General features: G+C 48.0%; 8 protein-coding genes across 8 annotated transcripts; 3 read left to right on the top strand and 5 right to left on the bottom strand.

Annotated features, from left to right (window-relative positions):
* The first annotated feature begins 17 nt into the window (after nucleotides 1–17).
* Nucleotides 18–5,011, top strand: TrAtP1_011058 (uncharacterized protein). Its single transcript, XM_014093225.2, has 2 exons — nucleotides 18–289; nucleotides 381–5,011. Exons 1-2 carry the CDS (start codon nucleotides 190–192, stop codon nucleotides 3,026–3,028), a joined length of 2,748 nt encoding a protein of 915 aa, XP_013948700.1. The 5' UTR covers nucleotides 18–189; the 3' UTR covers nucleotides 3,029–5,011.
* TrAtP1_011057 (uncharacterized protein) lies at nucleotides 3,467–4,732 on the bottom strand (the record flags this gene model as incomplete). The annotated part of the gene is made up of 1 exon (XM_014093224.2): nucleotides 3,467–4,732. One exon carries the CDS (start codon nucleotides 4,730–4,732, stop codon nucleotides 3,467–3,469), a length of 1,266 nt encoding a protein of 421 aa, XP_013948699.1.
* A 47-nt stretch (nucleotides 5,012–5,058) lies between the features above and the next one.
* On the top strand, nucleotides 5,059–8,009 carry TrAtP1_011056 (uncharacterized protein). Its single transcript, XM_066114949.1, has 2 exons — nucleotides 5,059–5,441; nucleotides 5,500–8,009. The coding sequence occupies exon 2, from the start codon at nucleotides 5,551–5,553 to the stop codon at nucleotides 7,942–7,944; it is 2,394 nt and encodes a 797-aa protein (XP_065971046.1). The 5' UTR covers nucleotides 5,059–5,441; nucleotides 5,500–5,550; the 3' UTR covers nucleotides 7,945–8,009.
* A 49-nt stretch (nucleotides 8,010–8,058) lies between these two features.
* On the bottom strand, nucleotides 8,059–10,599 carry TrAtP1_011055 (uncharacterized protein; the record flags this gene model as incomplete). Its single annotated transcript, XM_014093221.2, has 1 exon — nucleotides 8,059–10,599. One exon carries the CDS (start codon nucleotides 10,597–10,599, stop codon nucleotides 8,059–8,061), a length of 2,541 nt encoding a protein of 846 aa, XP_013948696.1.
* A 1,736-nt stretch (nucleotides 10,600–12,335) lies between these two features.
* On the top strand, nucleotides 12,336–14,139 carry TrAtP1_011054 (uncharacterized protein). The gene is made up of 2 exons (XM_014093220.2): nucleotides 12,336–12,662; nucleotides 12,722–14,139. The coding sequence occupies exon 2, from the start codon at nucleotides 12,932–12,934 to the stop codon at nucleotides 14,054–14,056; it is 1,125 nt and encodes a 374-aa protein (XP_013948695.2). The 5' UTR covers nucleotides 12,336–12,662; nucleotides 12,722–12,931; the 3' UTR covers nucleotides 14,057–14,139.
* Nucleotides 14,140–14,343: 204 nt separating this feature from the next.
* On the bottom strand, nucleotides 14,344–15,632 carry TrAtP1_011053 (uncharacterized protein; the record flags this gene model as incomplete). The annotated part of the gene is made up of 3 exons (XM_014093219.2): nucleotides 14,344–14,744; nucleotides 14,806–14,974; nucleotides 15,033–15,632. 3 exons carry the CDS (start codon nucleotides 15,630–15,632, stop codon nucleotides 14,344–14,346), a joined length of 1,170 nt encoding a protein of 389 aa, XP_013948694.1.
* A 1,355-nt stretch (nucleotides 15,633–16,987) lies between these two features.
* Nucleotides 16,988–19,023, bottom strand: TrAtP1_011052 (uncharacterized protein). The gene is made up of 3 exons (XM_014093218.2): nucleotides 18,869–19,023; nucleotides 17,850–18,811; nucleotides 16,988–17,795 (listed from the first exon to the last, which is right to left on the bottom strand). Exons 2-3 carry the CDS (start codon nucleotides 18,746–18,748, stop codon nucleotides 17,003–17,005), a joined length of 1,692 nt encoding a protein of 563 aa, XP_013948693.1. The 5' UTR covers nucleotides 18,749–18,811; nucleotides 18,869–19,023; the 3' UTR covers nucleotides 16,988–17,002.
* Nucleotides 19,024–20,112: 1,089 nt separating this feature from the next.
* On the bottom strand, nucleotides 20,113–21,578 carry TrAtP1_011051 (uncharacterized protein; the record flags this gene model as incomplete). The annotated part of the gene is made up of 1 exon (XM_014093217.2): nucleotides 20,113–21,578. The coding sequence occupies exon 1, from the start codon at nucleotides 21,256–21,258 to the stop codon at nucleotides 20,113–20,115; it is 1,146 nt and encodes a 381-aa protein (XP_013948692.2). The 5' UTR covers nucleotides 21,259–21,578.
* Nucleotides 21,579–21,940: the final 362 nt, after the last annotated feature.

Genomic DNA, 21,940 nt, shown 5'->3' with positions numbered 1-21,940 from the left:
ACACTTACTTACACTCTCCTGTATCTGCGTCTAAACAGCTTCAACTCTAAACAGCCACTTTCGCAGCCAGCGTTGCGACGACGATGCGTCGCACACTGCCCGATTCCACATAGAGACCGCCAATGGTGTCTTACGTACCGCCTATTTTACGAATAGCGCAGGCCTCATCGCCTGTGCACCGTCGCCGCTATGTATAGGTCTGGAGGTGGTGGCCCTCGGGCTCGGGGCAGCATCTTGGGAGCCCTGAAAGCCACCGAGATGCTCGACGTACGAGCGAGGCTTCCAGCAGGTAAAGCCTGACGTGCAGATTCCTTGTCACTCTCCTTGGGGGGTGATTCTATGCAAGTTCAATGGCGGCTAACTGGACTGTTTGTGGGTAGAAATCATGGTGACCATCCTCAACTACTTGCCCGTGGCCGATCAGATGCGCTGCGCTCGCGCTTCCCGCCGATTCCAAGAGATGGTATACGATGATACTCGATGGGTATCCCGGCTAAAGAGTATGGGGTGCTGGGACGAACGAGAGGCGAGGCAGAGGTTTGAGGATGCAGTTCGGCGTAGGCGAGAGGCTGCTGCTGCTGCTGCGGCGGCTGGCCAATCTGCTGATGCTGCCGGCAAACGGAACACAATCTCGTCAACCACAATGTTCGACGCCACGGTCGAGCAACAGCGTCGACAGCGAGCTGCCTCGGAGCTACGAGACGGATTCGAGACTATGAAAATAGGGCCAAGCGATGCTGCTGAGGATCCTGCGTCGTACCTCGATGTATTCAAGCATGTGAAGAGCGTCAGAGGAGGCGCAAGGCAGGAATACGGAAAAGTCTACAAAGCTTTGGCACCGTTCTACTTTGACCTTGTCACGGCGAAGACGCATACGGATCCAATCGTATTCAAGGCGTTTGTTGATCCTGAACAGCAGGCCCAGATGCTGGCCAACTTGCACCGATTCGCAGCGAGCGACTGGTCTGAGGGATGGGGCCATAGAGATTCAAAGTTGACATCAATGATCAACATCTTTGAGGCCGCCGTTTTGCGCGAGTTTGAGCAGGGCTACGAATTTTGGGATGTCGATGGGAGGATGCATCGATATGCACATGTTTTGCATACTCTCAACGGTGCCAAGACTGGTATCGACCTCTTTGTACAGAAACACCCTCTGTTTAGCGACCGCGAGGTGGTGCATAATCCTATGGACTGTTTGAATCAAGCATTCACGGACGATGTAGTGCTGGAGCCATCGCGACGCTTCTTTGAGATCTTGCTCGCCAAGGTCAATGAACAAGCCAGTGTCCTGGAACGAATATTTCCCGAGCCTGCCACCGTCTTCTGGAGCCTCGCTGAAAAGATAGCAGAGGACATTGTCGCCGAATACACAACTCCCTTATTCGATGAGGCACACGAGCGCAGCATTTCTTCCTACCTCAAGGCCGTTTCCGGCATATTCGAACAGACACTGAGGTTCTTCCAGTCACTGACACCTCCCAAAGGACCTGGGGAAGATTTGGGAGACCGCGCTAAGCAGTTGACGCTGAAAGTCTTTGAACCTCATCTCGACTTATACTTACAGGAGGAGCTGGACTTCTTCACCAAACAGGCGGAAGTTGAGGTTGCGCAATGGGAGAAGAAGCTTTCTGAGCAAGATTCGTCCTTGGAGTCGTTTTATTATTCCAACATTAATCGCTCGGCGGAGAAGAACGATTTTCTGAGCTCGTTCAAGAAAGTCATTATGATGCCCGTCACTGTTCTCCCGACATTTCCAATAGGCTCTCCATTTGCGACAACGAAACCGACACCTTCTCCCGCAGTTACTGCAAATGGTTCTGCGGTGTTAACTCCACAGTCGTCTCGACCTCAGACGCCGGGCCTGGGCAATGAAGTCCAGGGACGAAGCAGCCCAATGCCAGGTGCTAAAGCTCCAACCGATGAACTTGCAGCTAAAGCAGCCATCATGGCATCGAAACTGGAAGGTATCAAATCGCTCTTCAGCATCGAGGTAGCTCTAGATTTGGTACACAAGGCCAAGAGCAGTCTAGGTCGTGCCGCAGTGTTGATTCCCCTGGGTGGACAGGCCGGAGGAGAAGCCCGCGAGCAATGTGCTAACATCTTCATTGCACTCGTTCGGATACTGGGGCAGAGGCACGTCAAATTTGGATTCGACATGGCTGTTGACCATCTTTCTCATTATAATCCGAGAGACGTGAGCGACCACGATCAAAAAGGGGTGGCGCCGCTCGTCATGTTTATTGAGCTAGTCAACGTTGGAGACCTCATTTCACAGATGATTGACGTCTTTTACGAGCAACAGCTCGCAACCCCTAAGATTGCGGACAAGAACGACTTTTTGGATCCTGCTGGCTTGGCCAAGAAGAAATTCGAGCAGATGCTTGACGAAAGTGTTGCAGCAGGCCTCAACAAGGGTATTGACGTGCTCATGGACGAGGTAGAATACCTCCAGGGAACCTTGCAGCAGCCTACAGACTACAACCCTACTCCCCGCGTGCCAACAGACGATATGAATAACCGGCAGTCCAACCGAGCAACTATCGGCTCCATGGCAGAGCTGGACATTGGACCAACGCCCACAGCCCGCCGCATCGTCGATCTTGTTCGATCCCACACTAACATGCTGGTGGGTACAACGGAGAAGTCGATGCTGGACGTTTTCAACGGCGAAGTTGGCCAGCGGCTCTTTACGGCTATATGCAAACACCTTAAGCGACAGCGCATCAGCACAGATGGCGCTATCAAGCTCATTTCCGATATGAACCTCTTCTCCGATTATGTGAGATCGCTCCGAAACCAAGAAGTGCTGCCATATTTCACTGCGCTGCGCGAGCTGAGCCAGATCTATCTCATTGACCCGAGCCACGCCAAGGAAATGGCCACGGTCATTGCGGACGGTGATCGGTTTAGTGGCGTGTTCCGTGCAGAAGAGGTGTACGAGTATGCGCAGCGCAGAGCGGACTGGTACCAGGTGAGGAGGAGTGTGGAGAGAGCAATGTACGGAATGGACTGTGTGGTAATGTGAGAAGGACGCGGACAGAAGAAGGGGGGGGGGATAAGATTTGTTCTGTTGGATAGAGACATGGGAGTGATGAGCTGATGAATTTATGTGAGACATGAAGAAAAAAAACACTCGATAGTGATTGGGTGGTTTCAAAGTCACAATTGGATCATGATTGTGTTTAGATTGCATAAAAATGGATAGAATTTATATATACATCACGTTACATAGCGGTGTTGGACAAGGAGGATGAAAGAGTGATGAAGTTGGAAAAAATTATTTATATACATATTTGCTGGCCGTAATCTATTGGCCTCTGAATTTATCATGAAGACTAAACTCCGCTTCATTGATGTGGTATATGTGCAAAAATTCAATTATCAAACGCTTTTCCTAGCGCAAAAAAAATGAAAAAGAGAAATGGCAAACTCCCAACACTTCAAGCAACCAATCCTTCTTGTTCTACCGCTGTCCAAAGTCCAATTTGCGGGCTACTTTGGCGCCTCTATCCTCGTCCGCCACCATTCCAGGTCGGCGCTTCAGATCCATTCCCATCTTGTCTTCTCCGGCGCTCTCGTCTTTGCGCGGCAGGTCATCCTTGCGCGTGGGCTTGGGCTCGGAGTGCCACCAGCGGTGCTGCAGCATCTCCCGCGCGGTGATGCGCTTCTGAGGGTTCAGAGACAGCGTTTTCATGAGTAGGTCGACGCCGTCGGTGCCGACGATGCCGAAGCGCATCTCGTACCAGTCCCTTCCTCGCGTGGGGTGCTGGCCTGGCACGGTGTACTCTGGGAGTCTGGTGACGCCGGGCCAGTTGTCTTCTGTGGGGGTGCCGATGGATTCGCAAATCATCTTGATCTGGTCGAGCTCGTTGTTGCCGGGCATGTAGGGGGCACGCAGGATGAGCTCCGCGAAGACGGTTCCGACAGACCAGACGTCTACTGCGCCGCTGTAGTGCCGGGCACCGAAGAGCAATTCGGGGGGACGGTACCAGCGGGTGATGACGTTGGATGTCATGTGGCGATGAGGGTCGGCGAAGCTTCGCGCAAGACCGAAATCGGCAAGCTTGACTTCACCGTCGGCGGCGATGAGCAAGTTGTTGGGCTTGATATCGCGATGCAGGACAAAGTTCTCGTGGCAGAACCACACGGCGCGGGTGAGCATGCCCATCCAGGCTTTGATGTCGGCGGCACCGTAGCGGACGTTGTCGGTGTCGCGGATGAGCATTTCGAGATCGCCGAGAGGCAGGTACTCGAGCACCAGGTTGAGGTTCTGGTCCTTTGAGGAGAAGACGGAGAGGAGCGAGATGATGTTTGGGTGCTGGAGCTCCTGCAGGTGCTTCAGCTCGCGGACCGCGTCGGGGGCCATGCCCTCTGTGTATTCCTTCTGGACCTTGATCTTCTTGATGGCGACGCGGGTTGCCGGGCTGGAGCGCAGGTGGCCGAGGAAAACGACGGCGTAGGTACCTTCACCAAGCTTCTTGCCTTTGACGTATTTGCGCTTTTCCTCTTCGTTCATCTGCTCGGCGAGATCGAGCGTCGGAGCGAGCGTCTGGCCGGTTGGCGGCGCGGGCGCGAGGGCGGGTTTGGGGGTGCCATTGGACGAAGTCTGGCCTGAGCCGGAAGTGAGGGCCTTGAGAGGTGAGGAGACGGCTCGTAATGTTTGGAAGTTGTCGGCGTTTTGGTTCTGGGCGGAGGAAGAAGTGGTTGTGACGACGGGAGAGAGCGCCATGGTTGGCGGCGGGCGCTGCTTGGCGAGCGAGCCGAAGCGGTGAGGATACGACCAAGTTTTGTGATGTTTGATGAGAGAGGAGGGGGAAAGTCAGCCAATTGCTGGAGAGGGCAGTTGGACAGCGTGTATGAGAGCTGGTGTTGAAGAAGAAATGATGAATGTAGTTGAAGGAGCTACTGCTATCGCTACAATCACCTCTTATCTTATCGGCACTGTAGCCACCGAGTACATAGGTAGATACCTAGATTCTCACGTGAAATAGGCGGTATTAGAAGTCCTCTCAAGACCTCAACACGTAGACTTTTGTATCGCGATGATTGCCGCTCTACAAAGTTTTATCTTGAAGTCTTTTGTGTATTCTTTGTAACAATGCGTTTAACTTGATGATATAACGAGTGCTAACACGCCATGTCTAAAACGGCTGGCTAAAGGCGAATCTCGGCGACGTTTGGTCCTGTCTACATCATCGTTCTAATTTCTGTCTTTTATATGAAAACCTATAGTGGGATCTCTATCTATCTGGTTTCATCAACGCTATCAAAATATATTTTCAGCGAATTTGATCACAGTCTCATCTCCACTATTTTCAGTGTCGTTGTACCGCACTTATTGGTATAAGCAGTCCCCCCTGTCTGTCTATCACGGGAGACTTGTAAAGGGCAGATATCAAGCGGGGTACAGTCTCAATGAAACTTGGCAATGAGTGCTCGTTAGTATATCAAGCTGCTTTTACTATGGAGACTGAACAAAAATTGAAGCTATAATAGTACTATATTTCCAAATACCATCGAAAGAAGCCTCTGTTCTTTTACTTCAATATGCCTATAGCAGGCGAACCGTCAGCCGATGATCCTTCCAGCGACCCTACTCGCAAATTGCGATGGAGTTACGCTGACTCTTCTGATATCCCACTTCCTGACGAAGATCCAAGCCAGCCATTCTGTCCTCGTCATGCTACCACTGTTGCTCATCTACAAAAAGCGTCTTTTGGTCCTTACCCATATCACACAGATTCAACAACTCCTCATCGCGACTGGCATTTTGGCAATCTCGATTACATCCTTTCTCGCAAGAGCTTGTGTCGTGTATGCGGCCTGATTGCAAAAGTTGTTGAGCAAGACCCCTCAAATTCCACGCTGGAGCGCAAGAATACAGAAATAATTGCTTGCTGGATATGGGACGGAGTGCTCAATAACAGCGACGGCAAAGTGGGAACGCTTCGGCTGCGGATTGCTCCAGAGGTTATTGGCTGGGAAGACTTGTTTGAACCGTTTGACCTGGTTCCTTTGGCGGATCATCTTGATGAAAGCGACAATCTATTTCTAGGACGAAAGATCAACAATGGCCACTTCGACTTGGAAGTGGTCAAGACCTGGGTCCAGAGCTGCGAGCAATGGCATGGCAGCGAGTGCATCGATGCCGCGCCGTGGAATACGTCTGACTTTGGGGTGCCGTTCATGCGCATGATATCTTTGGACGACTACAGGTTGGTTGAAACAGCTTGTCCTCTGTCTTATGCGGCATTGAGCTATGTATGGGGACCCGCCGCTGTATTCAAGACGATACGAGACAACATCGACATGCTGATGCAGCCAGGGGGACTGCCGGTGTCATCCTTTCCAAAGTCGATCCGCGATGCCATGGTCCTAGCAAAAGAGCTCGGCTTTCGATACATCTGGGTTGACTCTCTATGCATCATTCAAGACTCTGCGGAGGATAAAGTGCAGCAGCTTCGCATGATGGACTGCATCTATAGCCGTGCGAGTCTCACCATTGTCGCCGCAGCTGGTTCGCATGCCGACGCAGGGATCCCTGGTTTACAGCCTGGAACCCGATCTCGTAAACAGCATACAGCCCAAATCTCGGATCATCTCACGCTGGTTGCGCTACATCCAGACGCCTATCGTAGCGCGGCGGCAACGACCTGGAACACCAGAGGCTGGACATACCAGGAGCGTCTTCTTTCGAAACGGTGTCTCTTCTCTTTCCCCGACGGGTCTGTGAGCTTCCAGTGTTCAATGGCCGTCTGGGGCGAGGACTACTACGCTGAGACACGGCATTTAAAGCGTTGTGCGCCCATGATGGATATTTCACTGAATCGAAGCTGGATGGCTCCTGGGAGTGTCAAAGAGAGGGGCATTCCAACTGTTCATATAGCAAACACCTCATATCTACGCGAGTATTGCCGGCTTGTCGAAGAGTATACCGGTCGCGATATGTCTTATGCCAGCGATCGGCTATTGGGGGTCAGTGGAGTGCTAGATGTTCTGCAAAGAGAGTTTGGTCTCAACTTCATTCATGGCCTGCCAGAGGCTATCATATACATGGCTCTACTCTGGCAGCCGCGAAACAAGCTCAAACGCGTACCGAAGGATCCTAAAACCTGTCTGCCGCTCTTCCCGAGTTGGTCGTGGACAGGCTGGACTGGGCCAGTGGGTTATGAAGATTGGAATGCGTTCAACGACATGCTTGGGATCGAAAACCGTGCAGAGCGTGTCAAGCCTTTCTCGAAGCTGGCTTTGGTAGGATTGAAAGAGCTCGAGTATTTCTCTCCAATAGCAACAAACAGTTTGTCTCCTGGTTGGTCAAAAGTTTCCACGGCGGAAGATGGGACTTGCTACATTAGGGGCACTGATATTCACCGATACCACCCTGTCCCTTTTATCTCCTCGTTTGGCAAGTCGGGAGAATCCAATACGATGCTGCCTCCGCTTGGACTGAGTCTGCGTACACGAATTGCACGCTTTCGACTAACCACTCTGATGCTAAGTTCAACCTTTAACCAGGACGACTATCCAATTGAACGGCGTGGCCGCTTCGGGCTTTCTTTGCCGTCACCAAGTACAGGTGATCGGCCATGGCTGGGAACCATTCTCTTACCTGTGCAATATCATGCCAAAATGGCACAAGACCACGAGTTCATTATTCTGTCGGAGAGCTATGGATTCAATCATCAGGAGATGGCACCTGTGGCAGCCAAGAAAATGAATCCTTTCCAAGTATATGATGTGATGATGATAAGGAGGATTGAAGGCGAAGAACTAGCGCGTTATCGCGTCCAGCTTACGGCTCAGGTTACCGAAACTCTTTCTTCACAACTATTGTATGATTCCTTGGATGGGAAGAGTGTAGTTGAAAGAATAGGGGTTGGGCGGATGGTGAAAAGTGCATGGGATAGTGACGATGACTGGGAGGATTTCATTATTGTCTAATAGAGAAGATGTCCCCACAAGTCAGTCTATAAAACTATACTAACATTACTATAAAGATCTCCGCATGAAATAGATGACACCTATATTATTCCTTTCTTGATGCCTGTTCACTTTCTAATCTACCACACCCTGTGGCAAAATGGAGACGTAATCTATCGCCGCTTGCTCCAAAGCATTCCCAGTTCCCTTGATAGTCAGCGTATCTCCCTTTTTAATCTTGACACCCTCAAACGTGATACGAATTGCCGAGTGACAGTCAAGGAATGAGCTGTAGTCATGGCCAAGATAGTTTTCCGAATCGCCTTTCCAAGTTCCGACGGATTTGCCATTAAGCAGCACCTCGTAGTTGGCGATGCCACCCATGACATCGTAATAGTTGACTGCAACATTGTACTTTCCGCTTGGGACGTTCAACTTTGTAGTGGCTGTGCCGGTTCCATTCGTCGCAATTGCTTTGTACTTGGATGCGCATTCTGTAGGATCAACATCGACTATCGTGAAGTCTGAGAGGTCCATCGCTTCGGCTTCAATACGGTGGGGGTGGTTTCGAACACGATTCAGTTGATCTGGAATGCTCGAAAGGTTGCGGTAGAACTCGCTGATGGCGTCACGCCATACCAAAGAGTGGCCAGCTTGATATGTCAGTCTGTACAAGACCTCTTTGTATCTTTCGGCGTCTATTTGACCCTCAAGCGACTTCCAAGTGGTGGGGAAAGTTTGTGCCGTTGCAGATCCAGCATAATGAGCATCGTAGAAATGTTGAATGACCGTCTTGCCAGAGTGTAGCTTGAAGGTATAAGGTACGTGGTGGAACCATAGCATCAGATCGTCTGGCGTAGTTTGAGTATACTCAAACATATGTGCTACATCTTTGGCGTACTGGCCAGCATTTCCTGTACCATTCGATACTGTGCGGTCCATGCCAATAGTTTTGCTGTCGGCTCGCGTCCACTGTCCCCAGCCATTGTTGTCCTGAGAGGCCGGATTTGCGCCATAGTGAGTGTATAAGATATCGGTAAGGGTCTGGATACCCAGGTTGCCGCTGTAGTCCTCATACGCCGGCCATGACTTCATGGACATGCTCACAATAGCTGAAACGACATCCCGGTTGAGACCAAACGTTAGACGGGTCCATTCCTCAACTATGTCTTGAGAGTCTGCCTGAGGGTTCCAGGCTAGCCGGCCAAAAGCAAACATGTTGGACATCGCCAAGTGGCTACCGATCCATGTATCATTCATTCCAATGTTGATAACTCCAGCATAGCCGCTGAGTTTGTGATTGAATGTCTTGCCTGTGACAATATCGCGAATGTAAGACTGCCGGCCATTGGCTCGCATATCGAAACCCAGGATAGTCTGCCACAAAGGCGGGAGATAGACTAGATGGCACTGCTGGCCAAGATACTCTTGAGTGACTTCAAGCTCTATTGACACGGGTGTTTTGGGTATATTGACGAAAAGAGGAGAGGGGGGCTCTCTGACTTGGAAATCTATAGGACCGAACTTGATCTGGACCAGGACGTTGCTGTCGAACTGGCCATCCAGATCTTTGAAGAATTCAACTGCGGCATTGGCTCGATCGGCCTTCCAATCAGTCTCATTGAGCTGGTCATAGACAAAGGCCCGAAACACGACAATGCCGCCATGTGGCTCAATAGCCTTTGCAAAGAGATTGGCACCTTGAGATAGGGTACGATTGTATGTCAACGGCCCGGGCTGGCCCTCTGAGTTGGCCTTGACCAGGTAGCCCGCAAAATCAGGCACAAGTTCATAAATCCTGTTGGATTTGTCTGTCCACCATTTGATGACAGTCTCGTCCAGGGGATCAAACGTGTCCAGTTCTCCGAGGACCTGAGGCGAGGCAAAGTTGAGTGAGATTCCGACCTGGACGCCCCACGGCCGGAACAAATCAGCAATTCGCTTGACGCCCTCCAAGTTTGTCTCGTTGAGAAGTGTTGCATCAGCATTGACGTTGTTGATGACGATGCCGTTCAGGCCAACAGAAGCCAACAAACGGCCGTAGAGTGGAACTCGAGAAAGATCCTTCTTGACATAGCCATTCTCAAAGAAGATGGAAACACCGCCGTAGCCTCTTTCGATGCTGCCATGGGCTGCTGTTCCTGCATTGAGATTGTCCCATTGGTTGGACCATCGGATTGGTGCGCTGGGATTGGAAGCAAAGGCAACTTGGGAAAAGTTACCCTGCCCGAGCAAGGACAAATACTGAAAGGCACCGTAAAGTGCGCCCCTCTCATTCTGGCCGATGATTTGTACTGATTCACCCTTTGTGCTGAGCCAGTATCCATCTTGTATTAGATCCAACTTTGGGGGAAGCTTGCCGCAAGCTGATTTGTAAGAATCGAGAGTAGAAACAACAATGGTCTTTTGGGCAGAGCAGCTCTTTTGGCTTGAGCTGACACCCAAGTTGAGACCTAGAATGCCTTTGATACCCTTTTGTAGCTCTGATGCAGCACTTGATAGAGGCCCATCTTTGGTGGCGTTGAGGGCGACAATGTGGTTTGGGAAAGAATTAAGATGGCCTCTTGTAACAGAGCTTGAAAGAGGAGCATATCGCAGCCATGCGTCAATGCCGGTCTCGGCAAAGACGGGCGCAATGGCCGTGAGTAACAAAAGTACAAGACTTTGTAATATCATGGCTGTCTCCTTGTGCTCAAGACTTGGCCGTATCAGCTGTCCGCTAAGGCATCGTAGGAACTCAATGGCTGTTGTCGTTTTATATGTAGATACACCGCTTCCACCTGTTGGAGTAATCAATGAGATTCTAGCTGTCAACACATCTATTTCAAGTATAGGTCAAGCTTCTCAGTCTTGGCGTTGTCGGCCAGGGAAATGCCTTTAGCCTAAAGTACAAGAAAGGGCAAACCCCAGAAATTGGACTGAAGATCCTGGCTGCATTAGAGACTGAGGGGGTGGACGAATGGATCTGCAGATTGTGTAGCTGCAGCTGCGATAGTACCAATGGATAAACAGGCTGAACGGCCAGTAGATTATAACATTTCTTTCTTTCTTTTTAGTTACTCGGCTTGGATTGTGCAACCCAGATGACTCCAAGTCTGTTTCGTTGCCAACTTGAAAGATGGAAAATACACATTTGTCGTAGGCCTGATATGCAATGTCCAAAGTACTAGTTCATTATGGTTACATGCTTCCCCATATTGTTGCTACTCCCCACACTGAAGCCATAATAAAGGGTGGCATCTGCCGGAGCACCACAGCCGAAACCCCACAGAGTTGCGGAGTACTTGAGTTGTGAGCTCATAGAGTTGCTAAATTCGATCTAGACGAGGGGCACGGGTAAAATATGATCGAATGTTTTACTCAAGACGTATTAGTGGGCCAAGCGTGTCTTTGACATGATCATAGCTGGAAATGAAGAATGAAGAAAGACCGTGTCTCTATTGAAGTACGGAAATTAAATTGCCAGGTTAATTATGCAACAATTAGTAAGAACACACGCCTGAACATTGGCTTCATGGGCCACTTGCGAGCAAGAGCCGCTTTAATTGACTATACAAGATCTGGGTGTGAAATGAGTGGGATTTTACCCAATAGGAAAAATTCTCGGCAAGGATACACCCATTCTGTATAGCTGCTCTCTACAGCTCCAACATTGTGCAATTTGCTCATTGGTGGGTTATGGCTATATAGCCTGAATGTACCGGCATGTTTAGGACAGGGTGATGGATCTGGTACACGCAAGAGACATTCATGAAAGAATGCGCAGCTGAGCCTTGCCATTACTAACAAGATTTCGTGTGTGACAGCAATAATGATTATAAAGCTATTTTAACTTTATTTGGACTGATGTGAAGTAATATAACTTATTTCCGTCTCCATGTAAAGCTACTTATGGATCCAGAATAAGATTAAGTCTTAAGTCTTTGAGAGAGCCAAAAAGCCATCTCTTGTATTTTTGCACGGTTATTGCCAAAATTTATATCTATTATTTTCATGTAATTCTGTACTCCAAGTCTGATAGTACTTTAATATCGTCCAAAACAAGCAGAAACCAATCTCCTCTTTCTTTTGTCTTTAAACCTCAGCTGACGCAACGCTGCAAAGAGAAATATGGCTCATCATCTCCTGTTTAATCATACGATTGAATGCCTTCAGTAAGAATCTCATCATGCTTATACAATAATATAGAGTCAGAGTAGTTTACATGCGTCTTCATCGAAGATGGCGCTCTTCTCTGTCGGATACATACTTTAATACGCCTTGTATATAGTATGAAGAGAGAATGAGAAGTTGTCCGAGTTTGACTAGCCCATAATTATGCCAGATGAATACAGCTGGTAAAGTGTAATGTTTGTTACCAACTATCGCAATTTAATAGTTGGCGAGGCATACCGGAACTCCGTACGGAACTCCGAGCGGATCCGAACAAACAAAGCGTAAGCCCGAGCAACTACGCCGAAATGTTTTAATGATCCTGTAAACTTGGTCATAATAGTTGTCGTATTTAATGGTTTGGGTATGATTTGCGCATAAACATCAGAATCGTGGTGTTGCGGATCGGGATATAAACAGACTAGTATGCACGTTGCTTTGCCAATCAGCCCACGCGTATTAATATGCGACCAATACGAGCCGAGCCGAGCCAGCGCTTTTGTCATAAAGATGAGAATCGTTCTTTTACCTTTGTATGCAATAGCAATCTCAGCATCATCTCTCATTCAGCCAACAATACATGGAAAGTGAGCTGTATTCTCTTCACTCTGATCGTCATGCAATCGAATACTAAGCAGTAACATAGACATATCGCGATAGAGATATGCTATCACTGACTTAAGAGGAAAGCTATACATACTTGCGACCGAAAGCTTGCGACCGGCAACACATATCTCTGTTTCGTCAATACTGACTTCCCACTACAAATCTTTTCTCTTGACATACAAGTCTATTTTATAAACCATCTTACACTTTGAACTTGCCTTGATTTCGCATCACAAAGAAGACTAAAAAAATGATGCCGTCTGCTGCTAGACAGGCCTTTACAAAGGTGTCAAAACTTCCCTCACTTGCAATTATTGATGACTACCTCAGCACATCCAAGCCTCACTTTGCGCACATTCCGTCTACCAGGCTGCAAATCACTACATTTAAAGACACCATCAATCCCATCAACGAGGCAGAGACTGCTTGCCTAGTTGATAGACTGAAGCCTTTTGAGGCCATCTCAACGATTCGCGAACGAACTGCGTTTCCCGGCTCACTCTTGCGTAGTTTGCCCAACTTGAAGCTCTTGTTGGCCACTGGCACGCAGTTTGAAATGTTTGATCTTGCTGCTGCTCGAGAGCTGGGAATCACCGTCGTTGCTGCGCCCGGCCTTGGTCGAACAGATGGAGTCACTGGTATTGCTTCGCAGCCAAATATCAAGAAGGGCGGTGCACACCCAACTACGCAGCACACATGGGCCCTCCTCATGGCTCTCGCTCGCAATGTTGCCGCTGATGATGCAGCGTTGAAAACTGGCTCTGGATGGCAGAGCGACTTAGCCATGAGTCTGACGGGGAAAACGCTGGGAATTATTGGGCTTGGGCGATTGGGCGCTGCTGTTGCTCGTATTGGCCATCTTGCCTGGGGTATGAATGTGGTGTGCTGGAGTGAGAACTTGACTCAAGAAAAGGCCGACCGTACTGCAGCCGAAGCTGGTTTGCCTTCTGGAATATTTCGAGTTGTGAGCAAAGAGGAGCTCTTCCGCGGCGCCGATGTCATCAGCCTGCATTATGTGCTGAGCGCTCGCTCGCGACATATTATTGGCATCAAAGAGCTGGAGCAGATGAAGAGTTCCGCAATTCTGGTCAATACGTCTCGAGGACCACTAATCGACCAAGCAGCTCTGCTCGAAACGTTGGAGCAAGGGGCTATTCGTGGTGCTGCTTTGGATGTATTTGAGATTGAGCCGCTGCCCTTGTATAGCCCGTGGAGGAGAGCAAACTATTGGGGCCAAGGAGGACGCTCACGTTTGATTACTACGCCACACATGGGATATGTTGATGAAGGGCTGATGAACGCGTGGTATGCTGAGACGGCTGAGAATGTTGATCGCTGGTTAGGGGGGAAAGATATTCTACATCGTATTGCTTAGGGCAGGCGAGTTTAGATAAATGGTTATTAGCTTGTTAAAGTTTCATTTATTGTTCATTCTGGATAGCGTAGATAGGTTCTTGTGTAGTTGCGGCATTCAACAACATGTATCATGTATATTTGTGTCCTCCAGGCATTTATCTTAAACCTTACTTGTAGTTCTTCCAGTTAGACAAATAGTTCTCTCTTCTGACAGAGTTCCATTTACTCTTCCCAGAGCAATCTCTTCAAGTATCACAACTTGGGCAAGGCTAAAACATGGATAGCGCTCACCGATATCAAGTGCGATTACAGCGTATTGCCCGCTGATGAAGGGACAGTTGACTGAATTAACGAAGCAGAAGCGGCAGAAACAATATTGGTCTTGCCTTGGAACAGGTAAAGGAAGCTTGTGTCGCTATTGGTGAAAGGACCCGAGTTTGACAAGGAATTCGACACACAGTTGCGTCCCAGATACTGTGCGCACTGAGACACAGCCGATGACTGTGAACTAAAGAGACGCCCTACAAATCCTGAAGCAACAACTGTCGGAACGTTGGCAAAGTAGTTGCCCTCATACAAGCCCATGCCGTTCGAAGTACCCTCAATTGCATGTCCGGAGTTTGAGGACCAGACGTTGTTGACTGCATGGAAGAGAGTGTTGCCGGACAAAGCAGGGGTGCGTCCTGATGTATAGTAGACATAGTTTTCTGTGAAGGACACCTGTTAGCGACAACTTGTAGTATTTTGAATAGATAAACGTTGACAGACTGTAAAAAGTGATTTGGTCGCCACTTCCAACTAGTTCAAGGCCCCAATACGAGTGACCATCACAGCTAGCTGAGTAAGATGTCTGGCCATTGATGAAGCTGTTGGAGATGGTGACTGCATTGTTGGAGCCGGTACCGAAGCTATAATGTTGACGGCCGAGATTGGAAGTCTGGAAACAAAAACTCATCTTGTCAGGTATGCACTATTTATAAGACTTCTGTTCTTACCTTTACATGGTCAATCCAGATATTGTTCGTATTGCTGAGACTAATGGCATCGCCGCCCCAGACATACTGCGGGTTTAGATTGGTGATGGCAACGTTTTGAATAATGACGTTGGAAACGCCAGAAAGGCGTAAGCCTTTGCCATTGAGAGTTGCACCGTTTATGCCAACAAGCGTCTTGTCCGACTGAACGTTGATGGCGTTATACGCAGCGCTATCGAGAGTAACATTATACGTTGATAACGATCCGCATCCATTCAGTGTGTTCAGCAATGCCTGTCCACCATTGGACGGCGTACAAGAATATGCGTTACATGCTGGAAGAGTCACTGTACCCTCAGAACCAGCAAAGTTGAAGGTACCGGAGATGACGATATTCTGCGGGCTGGTTGAGGTGAGGTAACCCTTTAACTGCGCAATTGTAGTTGGGTATACTGGAGTGACAGTGCCACCGCCTGTGACTGAAGACGCAAAGCCTACCGGCGTTCCTTTGACGATGGAGGAAATACCAGCTCGCTTGGATTGGACTTTTGCTGGAGTAGCCGCAGCGAACTGCCCCAGGACAGCTAGAGATGCCGCGATAATGGCTTTAAAGGAGCCCATGTTCAGTATAGATGGGAAGTATGAACAAACACGCTTTAAGATACTGCTGTTTTTTCAGACAACTCTCAAGTATTGGGATGGCCTACCTATTATATAGCCTAATATTGCCATCTACCGTGAAGTCTGTGCATGCTATAGGTGCGCAAGAAGAAACATCTGCCTAATTGACACATTGATGTCAAAACCGGACCGCTTAATGATGCAAGAGATGTTAATACAAGGGGCATCCATCGGACAATCTTGGTTATGAATGCAAGAACTATTCTGAGCGTGTGCTAAAGCTTGTAGAGCTTTTGAGCATTTGTAAATTGCGATTAATCTGAATCCGACGGCTATTTTGTACAAGTTCATATATGCGCAGGATAGATTATACAAGACTGTGTATAATTGTGCCCTTTGAGCCAAAGCAGGTACGCCGCGTGAAAGACCTGAACAAAGTATATACCGCGTATGGGCGATGACGAAGAGACAGTTGTTCAACGAGCGAACCAATTGAGAGAGTACCTGAGAACAATTTCAGAATGTAAGGAGTATCATGTTCTTTGAGTTGGAAGCCAACCGCCTAGGAAGCTTGTGAACAGAGCAGACGTCGGTATAAAGAACCTCTACTTCCTCACTTGTATACTGTATAGTTTGGATGGAGACTCAATGGATATCAAGATAAATCGCCAACCGGAATCTGGTACCAATCGCAGGTTATCGGGGAACAATTGCGAGTGCTGATCTAGACTTCGATATGTCGCAATATACCACATACAATCTGGTATAAACGCACCAATCACATGCGTAATTTGTGCGGTTTGTCAATTGTAGGAGAAGATCTCGCTTATCCTTGCAATGACCAGTGGAGGTATTTGAGACTTTAATCCGGGGTAATTGCTATTTCGCCAAGAAAAAGGCAAAGTAAAGGGTTATTTAACACTGAAGATGGGAGAAAGGCTCAGATACAGGAAGCACGTGAAAGAGTCATACGAGCAGCACTTTACAAAATCGGGATGACGTTTGCCGCACGAATGGGATTCTCTCTGGATAAATAAACTTGTCCAGGAATCGGCTATAGCATATTGAAGTGGCTCTTAAAGTAGATCTCTGACGGTTAAAGATGGTTTCACTTCCGCGTATCCCCCACATACCGACGGCCCCGCATAATGGACATATCTCCTATACAAATGTCTTGATCTAATATATATCTTGTCGTACCAGGCAAGGATGAATGGAATGATCAAATCATCACAACGCTGGGGTTGAGATTTCTGCAATTCGAGGGAGGTTTCGGAATGCACGAAGAGAAGAAATAGGTTCGTCAATATATGTGGAATATAAGGCAGGCAAACAAACACCTTGCGACTTGTGTAGTAAATTGGTATGTATTATCGTATGTGTCCTTTCGACTTTTGTATAATCTCATCCACAATTCCTAGGTAATCTTGGGATTTGTAAGGGACAAACGTATCTCGGATTCCAAGTCTTCCCTTTCGCTTTGCCTTTAGTCCCATATCCTTCATCAACAGATCAATAAAATGCTGAATTCCACTACCGGGCCTCGGTTCCAAAGTCAAGTTCTTCCGAAGCGACCACGCATTTACCTTTGCAATCTCATAGTCTATGTCCTCCTTGTTTGAGATGTTTAAATCGACGAGGTTATCAAGCCAGCAGATTGCCCATAGAGCGGAGACTTCACTGAGAATATGCGTCTGAAAACTGATCAGATATCCTAGAAATACGAGAGATCGGTCATTTTGTGCGGCCAAAGACGAAGGCAGCATGTATCGGTGTAAGCGATATGGTGTGAGAGTAGGTGTGCTCCGGAGTCCCGGCGAGTCTTTCAGGATCGGTAGAAGTGATAGCACATCCACATCTGCTTTCGTATGAAGCTTCTGCCAATAATCTTTCGAGATTTGATCTTCCAGTGCCACGGGCTTTGGCAAGCCTAGAGAGAGTCCGAGGGACGGCTCAAAGAGCATGTCTTCACCTGACCAACCCGTGCCATACACCAAAGCTTGACAGTTGACAGTCTCGCCATTAGAAAGATGCAGCATTTGATCTTGAGCAGAAGTAATGCGGGCTCGGTGAACCATGATAAGACCGTCGGGTTTGCTTAGTTCTGGGAGGAACTTGGGACAGCTATGAAGAGCGGCGCCTCCAGCAGCCGAAAATAAAGCACTACAACATGTTAGATGTTGATACATGTCCTCGTGAAGAAGGATCAACACTCACCTTTCGTCTTCAGGCAACAACTTTTCTCTATTTGCATCCGTCATGCCGGCGTACAGCCCACTTGTCCGCATCTTCTTGGTCGCAAAGGACCAGAACTTGTCAATGAACCACGTCCCCAGCCTGTTCTTCCCACTGTAAAAGAATCGCCCAAAGAACGTGTCGACGCTGAAGATGCTGGCAGAAAACATGTCTTTCCATCTTCCAACAAACTGGCCAACGTGAAATCCCCCCTTTAGCCGAGTATTGAATAAGACGTTGGGGCCGCTGCCTTTGTCGCTGATGATCCAGTGGACTTTCTTCCCTGCTTCAATGCAAAGGTTCAAGGCATCAATGGCTGATTTACCTCCGCCATATATAGCAACGCTTTCGACGTTTGTGCCAAGGAGGGCGTCGTATTGCTGTCCAATGTCTTTGGTATGCATCACTGGCCCCTTGAACTCGGACGTCATTAAATCTGGACATTTGGGATTCGAATACAGCCCCGTTGCGACAATCAGTTTATCGCATGTGAGTGACTCAGATATCTGCTTGCCGTCGTCGCTGGTGGTTTGCGTGTCCAAAGCCCATCCTCCCTCTGGTGTTGCTCGGTGAACATTTGTGACTCGGCAGGAAAATTTACATTGCTCGAGCAGATGATATTTCCGGGCATATTCGTGCAGGTATTCATGGACTTTGATGCCAGGCAGCTCATCCCAGTTTTTGAGCCCGATGACGCCGGACATTGGTAGATCACTAAAGTCAAATAGGCCGACGGGGCCATCTGCTATGAAGCCCGGATAACATCTTGCTTTGGACCACACGCCGCCTACTGTGGCTTCCGAGTCGATGATGATTAAAGATATCGTAGGGTTTACTTGTAGATATCTAAGCCGAATTAGCAAAAGGTGGTGAGTGTCCATGATATATTGTTATGGGATGTATAAAGTTCTCATACGTCTTCGCAGCAGCCAGACCAGCCCATCCTAGTGCCCGTTAGTGAGAGGTATTGTTTTAATACTTTACGAGTGAATTGTTTCAACCTGCGCCAATGATGACAACTTTTGTTGGCTGTTTGGCCTCCTGAGCCATTGCCCCACCTGGTGTTTTGCCCCGAGTGATTCAGATATGCTTATTTCCCCATATGAGAATGATACTGGCGTCGGCATGTAGTGGAAGTACTTGAAGTAATGGATTGTGGAGGAGTGAAAGATGGGCGTTGAAAGATATTAAATATAGCCTGCCTGTCCCTTGAAATAAGCCGTTGGTGATGCTGTAAGACGCATGTAAGCAATTAGTTGGACAACTTAGCTTCAGATTCCCAGTACTTTTGCCTCTAATGGTAAGATCAAGGACTAATATTGCGAATTTCCATGGACAAAATCCTCTATTTTTTATTGGTAGAGAGTGCGTGTCAAGATATGGGGTTCTTTACCTGCAAAAGCAGCTGTGTCTAGCGGTCCGCTATTCTATTCATAATTGATGGTCGGTCAATAGTTGCCACAAGATCAGTGTCTATAGAGCCCTTGCTTTAACGCCCATGGCTTGTCAGAGAAGCCATCAGCACTAATAAACTTTCGCTACTTGCTCTGTGCGCTATCTCCTTGTTTATTTACTCCGCAATCCGCTTGAAGCCATGCCCAAAGTAGAGCCTGTCTTAATTCTTCTTCTGACCTAGTCATATATTTCTCGTATATAATGGCTGCAAGAACACTCACATAACATCTTTATCAAATTGGGGGCAGAAAAGATGGGAAGAAGATTGCTTACCATTTCCGATGGTAGCAGGCTTATCTATTAACGGCAGCAATCAAAATTATCTAACAATATGGGGTAATTAGACAAAGTCAAATAATCGAAGAGAAGCCAGGTTAGGATATGGCACGTAGACATATATGAATATATGATCATTCAGTTAATACAATATGTGAGTATACCAAACACTTAATAAACTATGTTATACATGCAAAGACCAATCACTCAATTGCAAGATATACACATACAAACTTTAGTCCATAAATAGTATAACTCTATACAACCGTTGAGGAAATTATGAACTTCTACAGCCATCATAAACTTATAGCTAGGGGCTTTTTATTTTAACACGGAAGCAACAACTGTTTAATTATTTTTCAGTCTCACTATCCACCATCACCAAAAATACTCGCACTCATCCACCACAATAAAGCAAATTGATACCTTTCATTATAAGCAAGCAGCGTAACATCTTTCATCATACCTCCCCCAGGCCCAATACACCAGAGTTGCTGCATTAATCTTCGAGATTTTATGGCATTGGCCTAGCCTCATCGATTAGCACCCAATAGCCGGCTCGTGGCTGAACGGTGTCATTTGGCTCTCCTTTTTTACTCGCCGTCGATTCCACTCCCACAAAGCCCGCGATTACTGTCGTATCGTAACGGGTATGAGTTCCGTAATCCAAGACCGTAACTGGCACTTCAGCCGTGGCCCGAGGAACATCACGAGCAGCTATTATAGGGAAAGCGACGCCATCAACCACAAGTCTCCAGTTGTCAATTTCCTCTCCAGAGGACAAGACTTTCTCTTTGTCTCCGCGTTGATTGGTCTTGGTACCCTTTTCATTCCAATAGCAGAAGGCTGTGAGCCATCCAGAAAGTGTCTCGACTCTACGCGAGCTATTTGCTCCCTCTGTGTGCACTGCCCTCATCCAAAAATCCTTGATAGACTGCGAATCCGGCTGATCAAAGGTTTCGACCATTTTCTCCGCTATCTTGATGAGAAGCTGACTCCACGCTGCGAGTTCCCCGCCATATGTGGCCAGCTTCTCTACTTTTTGGACAAGATGCACCCAGTCTGCTCTCTCGCCAAGCAGCGTTACGCTTGGAAACCCACAGCCTCCTCTTAAATTATACTCAAAGTACGCTTGCATAGTTGCCATCATGACCATTGCGGCCACTCCAACATCACCAGCAGTTGTCGTAGAAAAGTCTGGCAACATCCATTGTTTGAGACCGGGATCAACCACATTCTCTTGAATCAAGCCGGCGAAAAGTGATGCCATATGTTGAAAGTCTATAGTTGCGATGCTTTGGGGCCGCACATCAACAACAAGTTCCTTCTTGCCTTTGTGAGAGACAAACATTTCCCTCATCTCTTCAGAATGTCCGTTCACGTAAGAGCTAAACTGGGTCATGATTGCGAGCCACATGTCGTCGGCTCGTAGCACGAGATGAAGGTCTTGTTGGAAAGCGCGGATGATTCCGTTGACAAATCCATTTTTATAGGGCACCAAGGCCACTCCCTCTTTGTCCATATTTTTGAAGGATTGAAAGAGCACTTGTCGAGATTCAGGACCAGACTTCTTATTGGCGAACGTCATATAAGGGGGGTATGGTCCAAAATTTGGAAGCCTCGCGAAGCAGCACATGAGCAGAGGATACTGCAGGTCCATCGCTGTTGATGCCAACAACGTCGGGGTTCGGTTTGGTCACAACATGTGCCCCCTCGTGAATTTTGGAATCTGTGGATGTCGACATGATACAGTAGGCTGCGAATAGAGTATGAATGGCTCTATGAAACAAGTCAGGGGAGCTACTAATGGCTTGTAGGCAAGTAGAGGCTGGCCAATTGCCAAAGATGGGTGAAGAAGGAAGAAAACTCATCGCAATAGAAAAATGCACTTTTGGACGCTTTTTGTAGACTTTGGGCAGCAAGAAAAATGACATCAGCCGGCAGGCAGCCTCAGCCTTGTTGAGCATTGATATACATTCTCCGATACTGTTACACCGCAGCGAGGTTCTGGTGCTGCATAGTTGAATAATGCGAGATAAGGCTGTTTCCCGTCGCTTAACCACAGCCAAAGCATCAACAAATCGGCAGCATGCATGCTTAGTACGTGCTTTCCGCTCAATATCAGGAAAACTTATGCTCTTATCGCGGCTTTGGCGGCGAAAAGTAACAATTTGAGCACCATGTTTCGTCATGTTCTCCGGTGCCTGTTTCTGCACCCCTTTCTTTTCCATTGTGCATCGCCACTATCTCGGCAACGAGCATGTTGAGTGAAGCGGAGAAGATATTGACATGAGCTGTCACCGCTTTTGGATCCTTGTGATGATAATTATCCGCTGTTATGT

The sequence above is a fragment of the Trichoderma atroviride genome, chromosome 6 (assembly GCF_020647795.1).
Source record: "Trichoderma atroviride chromosome 6, complete sequence".
NCBI lineage: Eukaryota > Fungi > Ascomycota > Sordariomycetes > Hypocreales > Hypocreaceae > Trichoderma > Trichoderma atroviride.
This window is presented reverse-complemented; position numbering and strand designations above follow the sequence as displayed.

Coding starts and splice junctions, on each gene's coding strand:
- TrAtP1_011052 (XM_014093218.2), bottom strand. CDS start 18,748: ATGGACACTCACCACCTTTTGCTAATTCGGCTTAGATATCTACAAGTA. Junction 17,796..17,849: donor TTGTTGCCTGAAGACGAAAG/GTGAGTGTTGAT, acceptor AACATGTTGTAG/TGCTTTATTTTCGGCTGCTG.
- TrAtP1_011056 (XM_066114949.1), top strand. CDS start 5,551: ATGCCTATAGCAGGCGAACCGTCAGCCGATGATCCTTCCAGCGACCCT.
- TrAtP1_011058 (XM_014093225.2), top strand. CDS start 190: ATGTATAGGTCTGGAGGTGGTGGCCCTCGGGCTCGGGGCAGCATCTTG. Junction 290..380: donor ACGAGCGAGGCTTCCAGCAG/GTAAAGCCTGAC, acceptor GTTTGTGGGTAG/AAATCATGGTGACCATCCTC.
- TrAtP1_011054 (XM_014093220.2), top strand. CDS start 12,932: ATGATGCCGTCTGCTGCTAGACAGGCCTTTACAAAGGTGTCAAAACTT.